Below are 14,681 nucleotides of genomic sequence, written 5' to 3' on the forward strand. Positions count from 1 at the left end.
AGATGTGATCTTTGTTCTTGGGGAAACAAAGCATATATCTGTGATATAAGCCTGAAATCAGCTGATATGCAACCTCAAAACAAGAATATCTTTTTCTAGAAAAACAAAAAATTCCAATTTCAAGATAATATATTAGATTTGTATGTTTCTTCTGCTTCAGCAAAGATGGATCAAAGCAATCCATATGTCTATGACATGCAAGAAAGAACACAAGAAACTAGTAAATCCAAGTAGCTGAAATTCTTGGTTTATAAAACTATGATCACCAACAATCTATCTGAAACAAATTTCACAAAATTTCAAGTTTGAATTTTTGAGTCTGAAGAACAGAAGAAAGAAGAGATTCATGCAACAATTCAGCTTACCTCTGCTGAGAGCTCTTTTGTTTCTCCTAGAGTTTCAGATGACACATGGGAAAAGAGAAGGATTCTCATATATGGGGAAAATTACAAAACAATTCCTTGCATGAAATATGAGAGCAGGGAACGGAAAACGTGTTGCAGTTCTGAGTCTTTTTTTTTTTTTTTTAAGGAGTCTGAGTCTTTTTTATTTGGACTTGGATTTACTGTAATGAAGTTCATTAATTGAAAGTGCCTGAAAGTTTCTTTGGAAACGCTTCCTTACCAGGTGAGTTCATTGCAGATTACACGTTTTCCGATTGAGGTAATTCCTTGCAACTGGAAAATGAACGGCCGGTTCAGATTATTAAATTATTTCAATTGTAACAAGAAGCAGGACTAAGGAGGGCAATGGAGTTGAAAGGGAATGTGTCTGCGTAGAACAGCAGTGCAGGAGTGGTCGAACTTGAAAGAAAAAGAATTTCAGCCGACTAGCTTCGTTTGATTTACCAAATATCAATGAATAACGGATTCTATAAGTTTATTATTATTATTTTTTATATATTATTTTATTAGGGTTAATTACACATAAGTGCATTTTTGAATAATTTTTTTTAGCCATAAGGCCACAAGTAATTTTTTCCCTCATAAGGCTACTAGATTAAAAAATGTGTTAAATTTTGGATATAAAAACCAACATATTTATATAAATGCCACTAGAGTAAAAAGTCAACAATTATCCTCTCTCTCCTCTCCAGCGAGGTTTCCGGCCAACTTCGGCGGGTCTCTGGTCGACCACCGGCCAACTCCAGCTGGTCTCCGGCTGACATCGGCCAACTCCGGCGACCACAAAAATTACTGTCACTAATATCAAAAGCTACTGTCGCTAGCAACAAAAACTACTCTGGTGAGATTTCTAGCAATCTCTTGCGAGGTCACAAAAGCTACTGTCACAAGCAACAAAAACTACTGTTACTAGTAACAAAATCTACTCTGGTGAGTTTTCTGGCAACCTCCTGTGAGGTCACAAAAACTACTGTCACCAACAACAAAAGTTACTATTACCAACACAAGCTATGCTTCCCAAACCAAAAGCTACTATCCCCACCAACAAGAGCTACTGTCACTAACACCAAAAACTATTCTCATCAACACTAGAAAGCTACTCTAACTAGCACAAAAAACTACTACTCTCACCAACAACAAAAGCTACTCTGATGAAATTTCCAATGACTTCCGGCAAAATCACAAAAAACTACTTTCACTAGCAACAAAAGTTATTGTCACCATCACCAAAAAAACTACTCTCACAAGCAACAAATGCTACTGTCACTAACACCTTTCTAGTAATTTAAAAAAGGACTTACTGTTTAGTCCTTGAACTTTTGCCCTAAAAACACTTCAGTCCCTGTCCTTCTAATTTCACGTTTAGTCCTTGTACTCTCATATTTTGGACCGATAGGTCCATTCCGTTAGTCTCCGTCCAAAAACTCAGTTAAGTTGCTGACATGGCATTAATTATGCGTCAAAATGTCTATAATGCCCTTGCTTCCTTTTTTTAAATAATTTATTCTTTCTTTTCTTTTTCTTTTTTTCTGTTCATCTCTTCTCCCCTCCCCATCGCCACCGCACTTCAACCCCATCCTCGCCACTGCCACCACCATCACAACCCACGTTGCAGCCAAAGGCTACTGCAACACCCCCCTCACCGCCACTTCCTCCTATATGTCCCTTATGAAAGAAGGTACTTTCATCCAAATTAATGCCACAATTCCCAGCAAATGCCATCTCAACGACATAGACCAGAAGTCCACCATCACTAATATCATGGCCACCAGAGACCAGTTCATCATCAAGAAGGCACTGAACTCCCTCAAACACTCGCTTCAGATACGGAACATCCTCAAGGTCAGGGCAATTGTTCACAATCAAGAAAGAGCAAAGCCACCTAATCGCTGCTTTCCTGCAACCAAATCAATGTGAAGCAGAACACCATCATCTCCAAGCTTCAAATCTCTAAGCAGAACACCCACCATCTCCAAGTCTGAGCAATTACTCCAACATTAGAAAGAGGAATTTGTAGGGGCTCGACAGATCGATATGGGTCTCGATCTGGGATTTTCATCAAGAAGATCGATATGGGTCTCGATATGGATGGATATGGGTCTTGATCTGGGATTTTCATCAAGAAGATCGATATGGATCCATCCCCAGCTTGCAGGCACGCTCCCACCATTCGAATCTAGTGATCCCAAAACATGGCCCATATGCCGTGTTCAAATCAAATTTCTTCAGCACCTCCTCTTGCTCATCAAAATCATCTAATCACCAACAATCAAATCAGCTAGTCAGTTTGTTACCGTATCGAAGAGTATATTCTTCCCTTACCAAATCAGAAACCAATTGGACCTAAATCCCTAACCCTAGCAAATTTTCAGAATCGAAAACTAAACCCCAACATTACTCAAATCCAAAATTGCAAGCGAGACGATATCACATATGTGTGTATACCTTTGAGATCACGAGATCAGACTTTGGTGCTTTGGGGTTGGGTAGGTTTTGGTAGATCCTGAGACGAGGACGTAGTCACTGGGGGGATGATCGGAGGAGGCGCGACAGTCGAAGAGATCGGTGGCGAAGCAGTTGACGTCACGGTTGGAATCGGAGGTGGTGTCGGAGAAGAAGTCATCGTCGGAGCTACTAGAATCGATGGGATCGGCGAAGGGGTTGAAGTTGTGATGGGCGTCAGGTGGGAGATCGATGCAGGCGGGGGCGATCTAAGGTAGACTGTGGAGTTCAGATGCCGGCGGCGGTCTATTGCAGGCGGTGGTCTGGCGCTTACGATTTGTGGCAGACGGTGGCCCAATGCAGGTGTAGCCATGTAGGTGAAGGAGGAGAGAAGAGATAAACAGAAAAAATGAAAACGAAAAAAAGGATACAGAATAAATAAATAAAAAAGAATAAAAGAACAAATTAAAAAAAAAAAAGGAAGTAAGGGTAGAATAGACATTTTTAGCTGGGAAGAAATTGCCACGTCAGCTACTTAACGGAGGTTTTGGACAGAGACTAATGGAAAGGACCTATTGGTCTAAAATTTGAGAGTACAAGGACTAAACGTGTGAAATTAGAAGGTCAGGAACTGAAGTGTTTTTTGGTCGAAAGCTCAAGGACTAAACAGTATTTAGTCCTTTAAATTTTATTTTTTTAATAAAACTGGAATTAATAACCCTCTATTTAATAGGAGCCATTGATCACATTTTTCAATAAAATATGATCCGTTAGATTGCAAATATATCCGTTGCATTAAAAAAAAAAAAGACATCACAGCCGTCCATATCCAAAATGGACGAATCTGGACCTTTAATTAAAACGACAGTTGGGGGTTCCAACGGTCAGTAAGAGACAATTCAGAGCACTCGGGCAACACCACAGCCCCATTTTTGGACTTTTCTTCCTCTTCCGAGCACGCTACATGCGCGTGCTTTTTCTTTCTTCTTGTAGTTGCAGTGCATTGTCTCTACTTTCTCCTTCAAGCATTGTTGACCCGTGCTTGGGCTGGGTCAGCAGAATCAGTGGCCCCAGTCCACTGTTGAGGGGTGTTGGTTCTGAAAAAGTCCCATATTTGAGACTTGGGATAGCACCAAGTCCTATATTTCTAGGTTTGAGACCCCCTAAAAATGCTTGTTAGAGATGGAAAGTCCTATCTTTCTACAAATTCTAGTATGGAACCCCCTTGTTGGAGTTGCCCTTAGGGTACTCTGAGAAATGATTCTTTATGTCGACCCCATAAGGGTGTTTTTTTTTTTTTGTACTGCTTGCTGAATCCATATAATGGGCAGACCTCTTTTGATCAAAAAAGTTATAATAGGGGTAGAATATTTTATAGATATCCTAGTGGCTTCAAATCTTCTGTCCCCAATCCTCTGTCTCCTTCCTTGTTACCTAATCAATCTTTGACACGTGGTCTGCCACCTAAGACAACTAACAGTAATCTAACTTTGTTTAGTTTTTGGTTTTTAGTTTAAAAAAAAAATTATGAAAGACGGACTGCATCTCTCATCTCCTCCTCCTTCCCATCCCATCTCTCTCTCTCTCTCTCTCTCTCTCTCTCTCTCTCTCTCTCTCTCTCTCAGATTCATATGGAACTCTACCTGTATACAACACCAACAACTTGAAGAACAAACCATGTGAATCCCTGACCTCTAAAGTAATTATGCTTAACATCTGGTCAGGGATGAAAATCATGGCAAATATAGACAAGTTGTTATTTCAATTTCTAGATTTCTTTGCCTCTCATGGCTGGGTTCTTTGAACTTTGCTATAAAGACTACAAATTTTATACGACTCCATTAGCAAAATCAAATCAAAAGTGACCAAAAGATATAAAAGTAGAGCGACCCACTTCTAGAACAATCGCAAGGAAGAGAACCCAGATGAAGATTCAATCCCTTCCGATGCCAAAATTGAATTTGAACCGCAATCAAAACCTCTAACTTAAGAAGCAAATAAGATTGCCCATCAAAAAAGAGATTAGAAAAGTGACGGTGGCCGAATTAAATCGAACGCAAAACAAAAATCTGCTTAATTTTCTTTTCTAGTAAGTAATGCTGTGTGAATTCGACTTAGAGAGAGAAGTCTCGAGTTGGAATTGCATTCTGCATTTTTCCTTTCAGTATAATTAGATTTTTTATTTTTTGGTAATTTTTTGTTTTGTTTAGTTTAGAATTAACAGAGTTAAATGGCTGTTAGGTGAGTTGGAATGAAATGACACATGTAAATATGTTAATGGAGGGACAGGAAAGGAAACAGAAAAATAGAGACAGAGGATTTGAAGCCTATCCTAGTCTCAATCAAAATAAAATCCATTGGGTGTACTCAAAAATATTATATTTGTAATCTTCGATATTCCTCATTACGATGACTGGATGACAAGTACAATATTTTCGGTGAAATGTTTCAATGTTTCCCTTTTTTTTTTTGAGAAAAACATCTATTTTTCTCTTGAATCTCTTTTCTCTACAAAAACTACGCAGCTTTCCCAATAAAAACCCGAACTGCGAAATTTCAAACCCACATAAGCTTACACCATTATTTCAATATCAGTAGTAGCCTTGAAGAGCGACGAAGCCAAATTTCATATGGCGGAGGATTGCTTACCCGAACATGTGATATTCAGAATCCTGGAGAGGTTGCCGATCAAATCCCTAATCCGCTTCACCTCCGTTTCGAAACGCTGGCGTTTCATCATCTCCTCCGACCCCATTTTCGCCAAATCCCACTTCCACATAGCTTCTCACCACCAAACCCTGACTGGCAGACTCCTCCTCTCCGACGGCCGTGGCTCTCAATTCGAATCCCGAGACCTGGAGACGCCCTCGTCGTTCCGAGACAAGTCCTCCGTCAGAAACCTCAGGTGCCCATTGAAGCAACCCATCAGACAACGAGGTGGTGATGTATGCGCACTCTGCTCCTGCAATGGTTTGGTCCTCGCAACTCTCCTTGCCCAACAAAACAGAATGTATATCTGGAACCCATCCACTTCATTCTTCAAACAATTGCCTGCTCTTCCCTCAAAATTTCACTCTCTGCGCTTTTATGGTTTTGGCTATGTTTCCGCTACTGATAGCTACAAAGTCATTGCAAAGCGTCGTCTTGACCCACGAACGGAGGAGGATGATGGGAGCGCCCTTATCTTCTCATCCAAACCCAACATTTGGAAGAGGATCGAATCCCCTCTTTTTTCCAAAATGGCATATAAGGGGGCTCTTGTGAATGAGGCACTTCATTGGCTCAGCTACCGTGATGTGGTTATCATTGCTTTTGATTTGGCGAAAGAGGAGCTCCGAACAATGCCGCTGCCTGAGCATAATAATGTGGAGAATTTCGGGTATCTTGGGGCTTTTGGAAGCTGCCTGTGTGTATATGATGAGGCCTATATTAAGTCTGGCTCTGTTGATTTGTGGGTCATGAGAGACTATGGTGTTGCTGACTCCTGGACTAAGATGTTTCGCTTGAAGGTTTCCGATAGGCCTGAGGATATTAATTATTTGAAGCCAATCTTGGTTACGGAAACTAGTACATTTCTGCTAAAAGGGACTTTTGATAGCGGTAGGAAGTTGGAGTGCAAGTTGATAAGGAGTGGTCATGAGAATGAGCAGCTTGAAACATATATGCTTAGCAAGCAAATTGACAACATGCTGGCATATGAAGAGAGTCTACTTCGGCCTGGTTAGTCAATCTTCGTTTTCAACTCTTGTATTCTTCATTCATTCGAATACTTTCAGTCACAAATCTGACTCACTCTCATGATGTTTAACTACACTACTACTGTTTTCTTTTGTAAGTTCTGGTTTGGCTCTAAAGGCATCACTACAATCTGATAAGTTCATGCTTAAATCTCTGTGTGTTTAGTACCAAGGACATTACATCAATTAAAAGAGGGCAAAGGCACATTCGATAATGACCTGCTTATGCATGCAAGCTGCCATATAGAGTTGTCATGATGCAATATAATGCAGGCTGGATACCTTGTTTGATCATTTTTCTCTTTTACAGTTTACATTTGCATTTTCACTTATTATGTAGGACCTGTAAAAAGGTGGCATCCAGTATTAGATTTTCTCCCAACTCCTTCTCATCATTTATCTGTCGATGCCAAAAGAATCATTATGTGACTGTAATTGTTCTGTGTGTAATTAGGTAACTACAATAAAAGGACTTGCCCAATTGAACTAGCCAAGAAAGCTAGAAATGCTTCAGAAGCTAGAGTGAGCCTCAATCATATTATGATGACTTCTAAATAAGCTGTTTATGTGATGGATCAGTGCTAACAATGGTTACTTTTGTTAATCCTTTTGACCGGGGGCAGAATAATGGAGAACAGGGTAGAGTAAATCTCAATGAGGATAACCAGGGGCCACATACTGTCAATGTGTGTGTTCAAAACCAGGGCAGCAGCTCTGTTGATGTCCAAGTGAAAACCAAAGAAACTAGGGCAAAGGAGCAGGTCAGTCCACGAAGAATTACTACATTTTGTATTTGACGTTTATAACTGATTAACTGTGTGATAGTAATGTGTCTGTTTATTTTGAAGGAGCTGGACTCTCCACCAGGAATTAATGCATTTTGTATTTAGTTTTGTAATGGTGGGATAGTCATGTTGCTGGTCTATTATTAAGGAGCATGTCAGTTGATTAAAAATGAATACAACTCTGAATAAATGCCTGATTTCGTAGTACTTGGTCTATATTGGTCTAGTCCTACACGAAATGTTTTTTATTTTCTGTTATCCGAATTCTTTTTCTTTATTTTTGTGAGCTGAGAAAATTTTGTGAACCAGCTATAGAATTGTTTATGATGTTCATTGGAAACATAGAAACCTATTTCAATAGGTTCATTGCAATGGCACATTCACAGTAGTAGGTTACTAGGTTTTGACGGTTTTGGTTAAACTGTTTAAATCCTATTTGCATTACAAATTTACAATGGTAGAAACAATCTGAAATTATTGGATTCTTATTGCTTTTGGTTAAAGATCGGTTTATATACATGCTTTCGAACTGGGTAATAAACATCTGTCATCACGTAAATGGTATATGTGTCAAGCAGGCATATGCTCTTGTATAATGAAAACTTGCTAAGTGTGGTGTGTAGTTGTTTTCAGATATGCTATAGAAATTTGTGGAATAATTGGCACAGATTTGGTCTTTCATTTGTGCTATGGTGAATCGAATGTTGCGAAAATTGTTGTTTTTCAGGTCAAGAGAGCACCAAACAGATCAGGAAAGGTTGGAGCGCTATCTGCTGTAGCTCAAACATCACTAACAGTTCAAGCAACCTTAAAGCCTGTTCAGTCATCATCCCCTGAATCTTCGACACAGCCTCAATCATCAAGGAACACTGTGTATCCGAAATCTCGTGTTGACCCAGTCACTGGTTGGTCACAGAGGTCCAAGACTGGGGCAATAAAGTGTAACAAGACACCAGAGAAGCCAAATGGACCAAAACAACTAAGCAGGCCAACAGCAGAGACTTCTGATCTCAAGCAGCAGCCCAACAGAGACTTGTGAAAGCCATTATAGACTATAGAGCTTGTGATTTGAATAATGAGAATCGTCCTTTCGGTATTGAAATGGTCAATATGATGGCCATTTTGCATATCTTAGTACTCCATTCAGATATGGGATATATTTGAATGCCAAATAGGACTATGAATCATTTGGATCAGACTTGTATGTGTCCCGACTTTGGAATGTATTGTTAAGACCTTAAGATTCATGCGCAAGTTCTTTGATGCAGAATGTGACTTTTTGGTTTGTATTTTCCTTTTCAGATTCGTGTATCAAGAGCAAGATGCTCAAATTTTACTAGCAGAATTGACACAAAATTCACTATGCTCTGTGGGCTTTCGTCTTTGACAAGCCCAGATGGGGAATCCTTGTCCATGTGACCAACTGGCATGGCTACGAAGCCAAGACTTTAGCATTCAGATTCTATGGAAATTATTGTTATTTCATGAACAGGGAATTAATCTTATGTAACCACTGAAATTGTGTGCCAAGTTAACTCCGACCACTTTATATTCAACTGCGCGTTTGAGATCATGTATTCATCGCTGCATATGGCAGAGTACCAGCCGAAGATGTGATAATGAAAATCCTGGAGAGGTTGTCGATCAAATCCTTCAATTCACTTCACCCTCATGTTAGAATAAGCTTTTCTATTATGATATTATGACTTTATAGTTTCTAATAAACTTTATTATTTATTATCAAATATAAATTTAATAAATAACTATAAAAAAAAAAATTTAATTTCTAAGAAGTTATCCTTGTCTGGCTGACTGGCCTATTGCTCTTTCCTTGTGCCTATATCGCTTTAGGAAGTTGGTCTATTTCCTCAGCAGCAAACCTCGAGTCACAGACTCCTCCTCTCCACGGCCGAAGAATATGAATTTGAACCCTACATTCGGAGGGCATGTGGTCATTTTACTCATTTGGAGATAATTCTTCGGTGAGAAAGGTTAGCTGCCCATTTGACCAAGCAGGCCGTACTATCCAGATACTATGCTCATGATGATCGAGAACAAGTCTCGAAGCTAGCAAACATCATTTATATCTGGAACCCAATAACTGGAATCTTTAAAAACTTACCTGATCCTTCCAATTAATCAGTGTCTAAAGTATTATGGTTTTGGACTTTTGGCTATTCGTCGGCCACTGACAACTGCAAAATTCTCATACCTAAGGAGGCAGGAGAAGCAAAACCATGCCAGGTCGAGATATCGAGAGCTAACATTTGGAAAACGATCGAATCCCCTTCCAGTTCCTACTTATTTGATGTAGGGATTCTTTTAATTAAGGCACTCCATTGGCTCGACAGATTTCATATTGTTGCTTTTGATCTGGCAAATGAGGAGTTGCTAACAATGCCTACTCTTGACTACAATTACCATCGGGAGTCTTTCGTACATCTAACGGCTTCTGTAGACAATGCCTGTGTGTAATTGATTGTGAGAACATTAAGGGCGATGGCTCTGATAATAGACTGATATAACTCTAGAATAAACTCTTTAACTTCAAGATCTCGGCTCAGTGAGTCCTTTCTTCCGTGATGAACTGTTGGCACCAGTCCTACATTTTGTCTCTGTGGACCGAGGATAAAGGGGGAAGGTTTCCAATCAGACTGAGGATATAACTGACTGCGGGCCGATATTGGTTGTGGAAACTATCATGAGAATTGGACTGATACTAGCATGGCTATAGAGTTCAAGAGTTCATGGCGAAGAGAAGCTTGAAAGTTGAAACACGTACTTGAGCTCGGAGAGAAATCTCATGATGGAATATGAAGACACTCTACTTTGGCTAAATGATGGATCTGATGTGTATTCAAAATTCAAATTTGGGTGCTGTCAATCTCTCCTCATTTTCAACCCCTATTTTCTTCATATATTGGAATTGTTTCATTCACATCTCTGATTGATCACTCTGAGCATACTATATGTTCAATGTGTCACTTCCATAATCTTTTGTATGACTATAAAGGTACTTACGTGGCTAACTTTTTCTCTGAAATAGATTTTGTACTCGATATAGACTAGCTCAATACCACCCAAGGGTTTTAAGTGTTTTTTTTTTTTTGAAATTACCACAGTTTCATGATTTGACATTAGTAACTAGATGAAAATAAGGGTCATTGACCAATAGCACTAAAATGAGCCAAAATTATTTCACTTACTCCAACAACAAATTTTTGTTCCCACTAACCCAATTTAATATCAAATGACAATTTTGCCCTTGACATAATTAACAAACTACAGTATATGCCACTCACTCTCCAGGCGACTCTCTCTCTCTCTCTCTCTCTCTCTCTCTCTCTCTCTCTCTCCGATCACCTCTGCCGTGACGTCTAACTCCGGCATCACGATCTTGGGCGACATGCTGCGATGGCGTCCAAGCCTGAGTCGAACTCCGTCTCGATCAGAGCCACAAAACAGCATCGCCTCGACGAAGTTCTGAGATCGTCGACGGAGAGGCCGAACTTCCGATCGATCTGAACGTCGTCATCTCTCTTCTCTCTCTCTCCCCCTCTCTCTGCCATGACGCCTCTTTGATTTGAGGGTCTGCAACCAGCGAAAGCTGACCCAGCGAAGAATGATTGAGGGGTGGGTGCCCAAATAATTTTTTTTTTTTAAGTAATGGGACAGAAGGTAGGAAAGGAAAAAAAATTGAATTTATATTGGGAGGCAATAGACGTTTTGAATTGATATAATCTCTTTGTTTTTTTTTTAATTAAAGTTTTATTTGTCTAATTTTAAGAAGATTAGTTCCCATTCCAGTAACCAAAAGTTCTATTGGAGGGCAATAGAGGCCTATTGTGCAATAAACGTCTATTGGGGAGCAATAAATCTTTCCGGCGACTTCTTTGGGGACCTCCGACGAGGTTTTCAGAAAAGTCAGGTAGATGGCGGCCGGTGACGGGGCTCCGGCGAAGACTTCTATGGTTTCTCTCTCTTCCATTTTTTTTCTCGAATGGAAGCACCGTGATATTTTGGGGGTCTACAATGTTGCTACTTCCTCGAATCATGCTGAGACTATTGCTCTACATGAAGCTGTGCGTGAATGCATATGGCTAAGGTTCGTAATTAGACATATTCAAGGAACTTGTGGTTTGAAGTCTACCACAGATGAACCTACAAGCATTTATGAGGATAATGCAACTTGTATTGAGCAAATGAAGTTAGGTTTCATCAAGGGCGACAACACCAAGCATATATCGCCTAAGATATTTTACAATCAGCAACAACAATCACTTCTAAAGATTGAAGTGAATCAAATCCGATTAGAGGATAATGTAGAGGACTTATTCACTAAGTCGTTACCTAAATCCACCTTCGAGAAACATGTGAAGAGCCTCGGATTGAGAAAATTATCCGAACTCCCATGATTGTAGCTATCAGGGGGAGATGTCGACATCAGGGGGAGGAATGATGTCTACATGATCGATCTCGAAGAGTGAAGGACGTGCTGTGCTCTTTTTGTCATTCGACCAGGGTTATTTTTGTCCCACAGAGTTTTGTTACCTGGCAAGGTTTTTAACGAGGCAACGAACAAAGCGTCATCACCAAGTTTGAGCGGCACAAGGGGGAGTGTTGAAGGATATCGACATTGAGTGTGCCTCTTCAAACTAGAGTTTAGTTCTAGAGTTGTATTAGGAGAGAAGGTCCTAGATTTCCTAATTATATTCGGATTCTATTTTCTTGTATGACAAGATTATGTACTTTGTAAATCCTTATATAAAGGGCTCCTATTATCAATAATAGAACACACACAATTCTCCCATCTATTCTCTCTGCAATTCCATTTTCACTACAACAGACTCATCCTCCTGAATGTGGAGTGTTCACTGTTGATTGTTCTGAACCCTCACGTCCAAATATCCAATTGGAAGACAATGGTTACTGGCACGAGTTCGAAAGCATCTCTCAGTCAAATACAATTTCAATCAATGACAAGGAGCTGCAGGAACAATTAGATTCTTGCAATGATGAGGTTTTGTACCATTTGAGTCTTCCCAACTTTTATCCGGCTTCTAATGTTTCCACACCCAGCCTGATAGTGTTAAAATGCGAAAACAACCCCCTGCCAAATGGAACGTTGGATTTCGACTTTGGCTGTAGCAATGCTTACAATACTTACTATTTTTCATCTTATCATAGATCACAGATATTTTCTTTTCCTCCATGGTGCTCAATCATGCAGCTCCCTGTTCGGAATTGTAGGAGGAGTAACTGTCAACTTCTCCCTTCAAGTGCAAATATCACCAGAATGTATTCAGTGTTATAATACATTTGGTTCATGCAAGATGTTTTACGGTGGAGAATTTCTATGTTCCAAAGAAAAAAGAGGTACAAGTCTTTCAATATTCCACTTGGACATATCTAAAGTTCTAAACTAATCATCTTGCTTTTATTGAATGCCAAATTTATCTCCACTTCAATCTTCTTTACTTTAGCTAAGAAAATTCTCCTTCTCAATTTCAATTGCAGCAGAACAGGAGTTGAGATTGGAGCTCGTACAAGGTAAGATCAATATGCATCTCTTCAATTAACATCTATTTGGTATGGTACAAGAACTGCTTGAACTTTGAACCCATGGAATCAAATCCTTCCCCAATAAAGGAATGATGCAGTAGCTAAGGTTTAAATGGTAAATAAATGTTCTTATCATCTTATGGCCAAAATTCAGAAAACCTGATTTGAATTTTCCTACATCTTGCATTTCATGACTGCACTATTTCTTTTCTTTGTACAGTTGGTGCGGTTGCTGGATTCGTGACTCTTGTGGTTATTGTTGGCCTCTTGTTAAGGAGGGATTTATCATTTGACAGATCTTTCTTTTTTTTTGGAAGAAGCAAGACAAAGCTGTTAAGGCCTTTCTAAGGAACTATGGGCCACTTCAAGTTAGGAAGTACAGCTATTCTGATGTCACGAAAATGACCAACTCCTTCAAAACAAAGTTGGGGCAAGGGGGCTATGGTAGTGTATACAAGGGAAAATTACCCGATGGCAATCTTGTAGCAGTGAAGGTTTTGAACAAATTGAAAGGTAATGGAGAATAATTTATGAACGAGGTGTCCACCATTAGTAAAACTTCCCATGTCAATGTTGTCAGCTTGTTGGGGTTTTGTTCTAACGGTTCAGAAAGAGCTCTTATCTATGAATTCATGCCGAATGGATCTCTCGAGAATTCATATTTGATGCAAATACCTCCCAAAAAAATAATCACTTGGGATGGGAAGCACTGGACAGAATTTCACTTGGCATTGCTCGAGGATTGGAGTATTTACATCGTGGTTGCAACACAAGAATCTTGCATTTTGACATTAAGCCTCATAACATTCTTCTTGATGCGAACTTCTCCCCAAAAATCTCTGATTTTGGCCTTGCTAAAATATGTGACAGAGCAGGGAGTGTTGTGTCAATGTTAGGTGCAAGAGGTACTGCTGGATACATTGCACCAGAAGTGTTTTGTAGAAACTTTGGTGGGGTCTCACACAAATCTGATGTTTATAGTTTTGGAATGATGCTTTCGGAGATGGTTGGAGGAAGAAGGAACATCAATGTTGAAGCTGATAATACCAGTGAGATATATTTTCCACACTGGATTTACAAGCGTCTTGAACTGGATGAACTTGGCATTCAGAGTGTCACAAATGCAGAAGACAAAGTAAGAGCAAGGAAGATGATAATAGTGAGCTTGTGGTGCATACAAACTAACCCCTCAAACAGAGCAGGAATGAAAGAAGTCATAGAAATGCTGGAAGGAAGTGTGGAGTCCTTACAGATACCACCCAAGCCTTACTTGTCCTCTCCTCTAAAATCCGCTATAGTGACATATTCTTCTACTACATTGGTATCAATATAAGATAAATCTGTATTTGACTTGTAACTTTATATGTAGTTTGTTTGTCATGTCTCATTTTGGATCCCACTTATGAACTATGTGAATGATAAAGGATGAAAATAAAGCTGGGATGTATTTTGATATGTGTGCATTCATTCCAGTTCATAGCCCTGGCAAGGGCAATTCTCAAAATTTGTAGTGTAACATGTTTAATAGTTGTTCCTCCTATTCTCTTAAACCCTTGATTCAATTTTTTGTAACCTAGTCTCTTCCTCTTCAACAGTAAAACACATCTTCCTGAATGAGGGTCATATATTGTCGACTTCATGTCCGAGACAGCTAACGCTGATCTTCTTGTTGAAAAACCACGGGTCGCCATTAATAACCTTGCGACGTTCACCGTCCACCTAAAACTGAAACACGAATCTTCCATTTTGCT

At 39.6% G+C, this 14,681-nt stretch overlaps 1 protein-coding gene and 1 pseudogene across 1 annotated transcript; both read left to right on the forward strand.

The window, feature by feature from the left end:
- The first annotated feature begins 5,276 nt into the window (after positions 1-5,276).
- On the forward strand, positions 5,277-8,669 carry LOC112167721 (F-box protein CPR1). The gene is made up of 4 exons (XM_024304770.2): positions 5,277-6,566; positions 7,038-7,105; positions 7,207-7,344; positions 8,096-8,669. Exons 1-4 carry the CDS (start codon positions 5,477-5,479, stop codon positions 8,405-8,407), a joined length of 1,608 nt encoding a protein of 535 aa, XP_024160538.1. The 5' UTR covers positions 5,277-5,476; the 3' UTR covers positions 8,408-8,669.
- Positions 8,670-10,782: 2,113 nt separating this feature from the next.
- LOC112163828 lies at positions 10,783-14,263 on the forward strand (annotated as a pseudogene).
- The last annotated feature ends 418 nt before the right edge of the window (positions 14,264-14,681 follow it).

Source organism: Rosa chinensis, chromosome 5, assembly GCF_002994745.2.
Source record: "Rosa chinensis cultivar Old Blush chromosome 5, RchiOBHm-V2, whole genome shotgun sequence".
In the NCBI taxonomy this organism is placed as follows: domain Eukaryota; kingdom Viridiplantae; phylum Streptophyta; class Magnoliopsida; order Rosales; family Rosaceae; genus Rosa; species Rosa chinensis.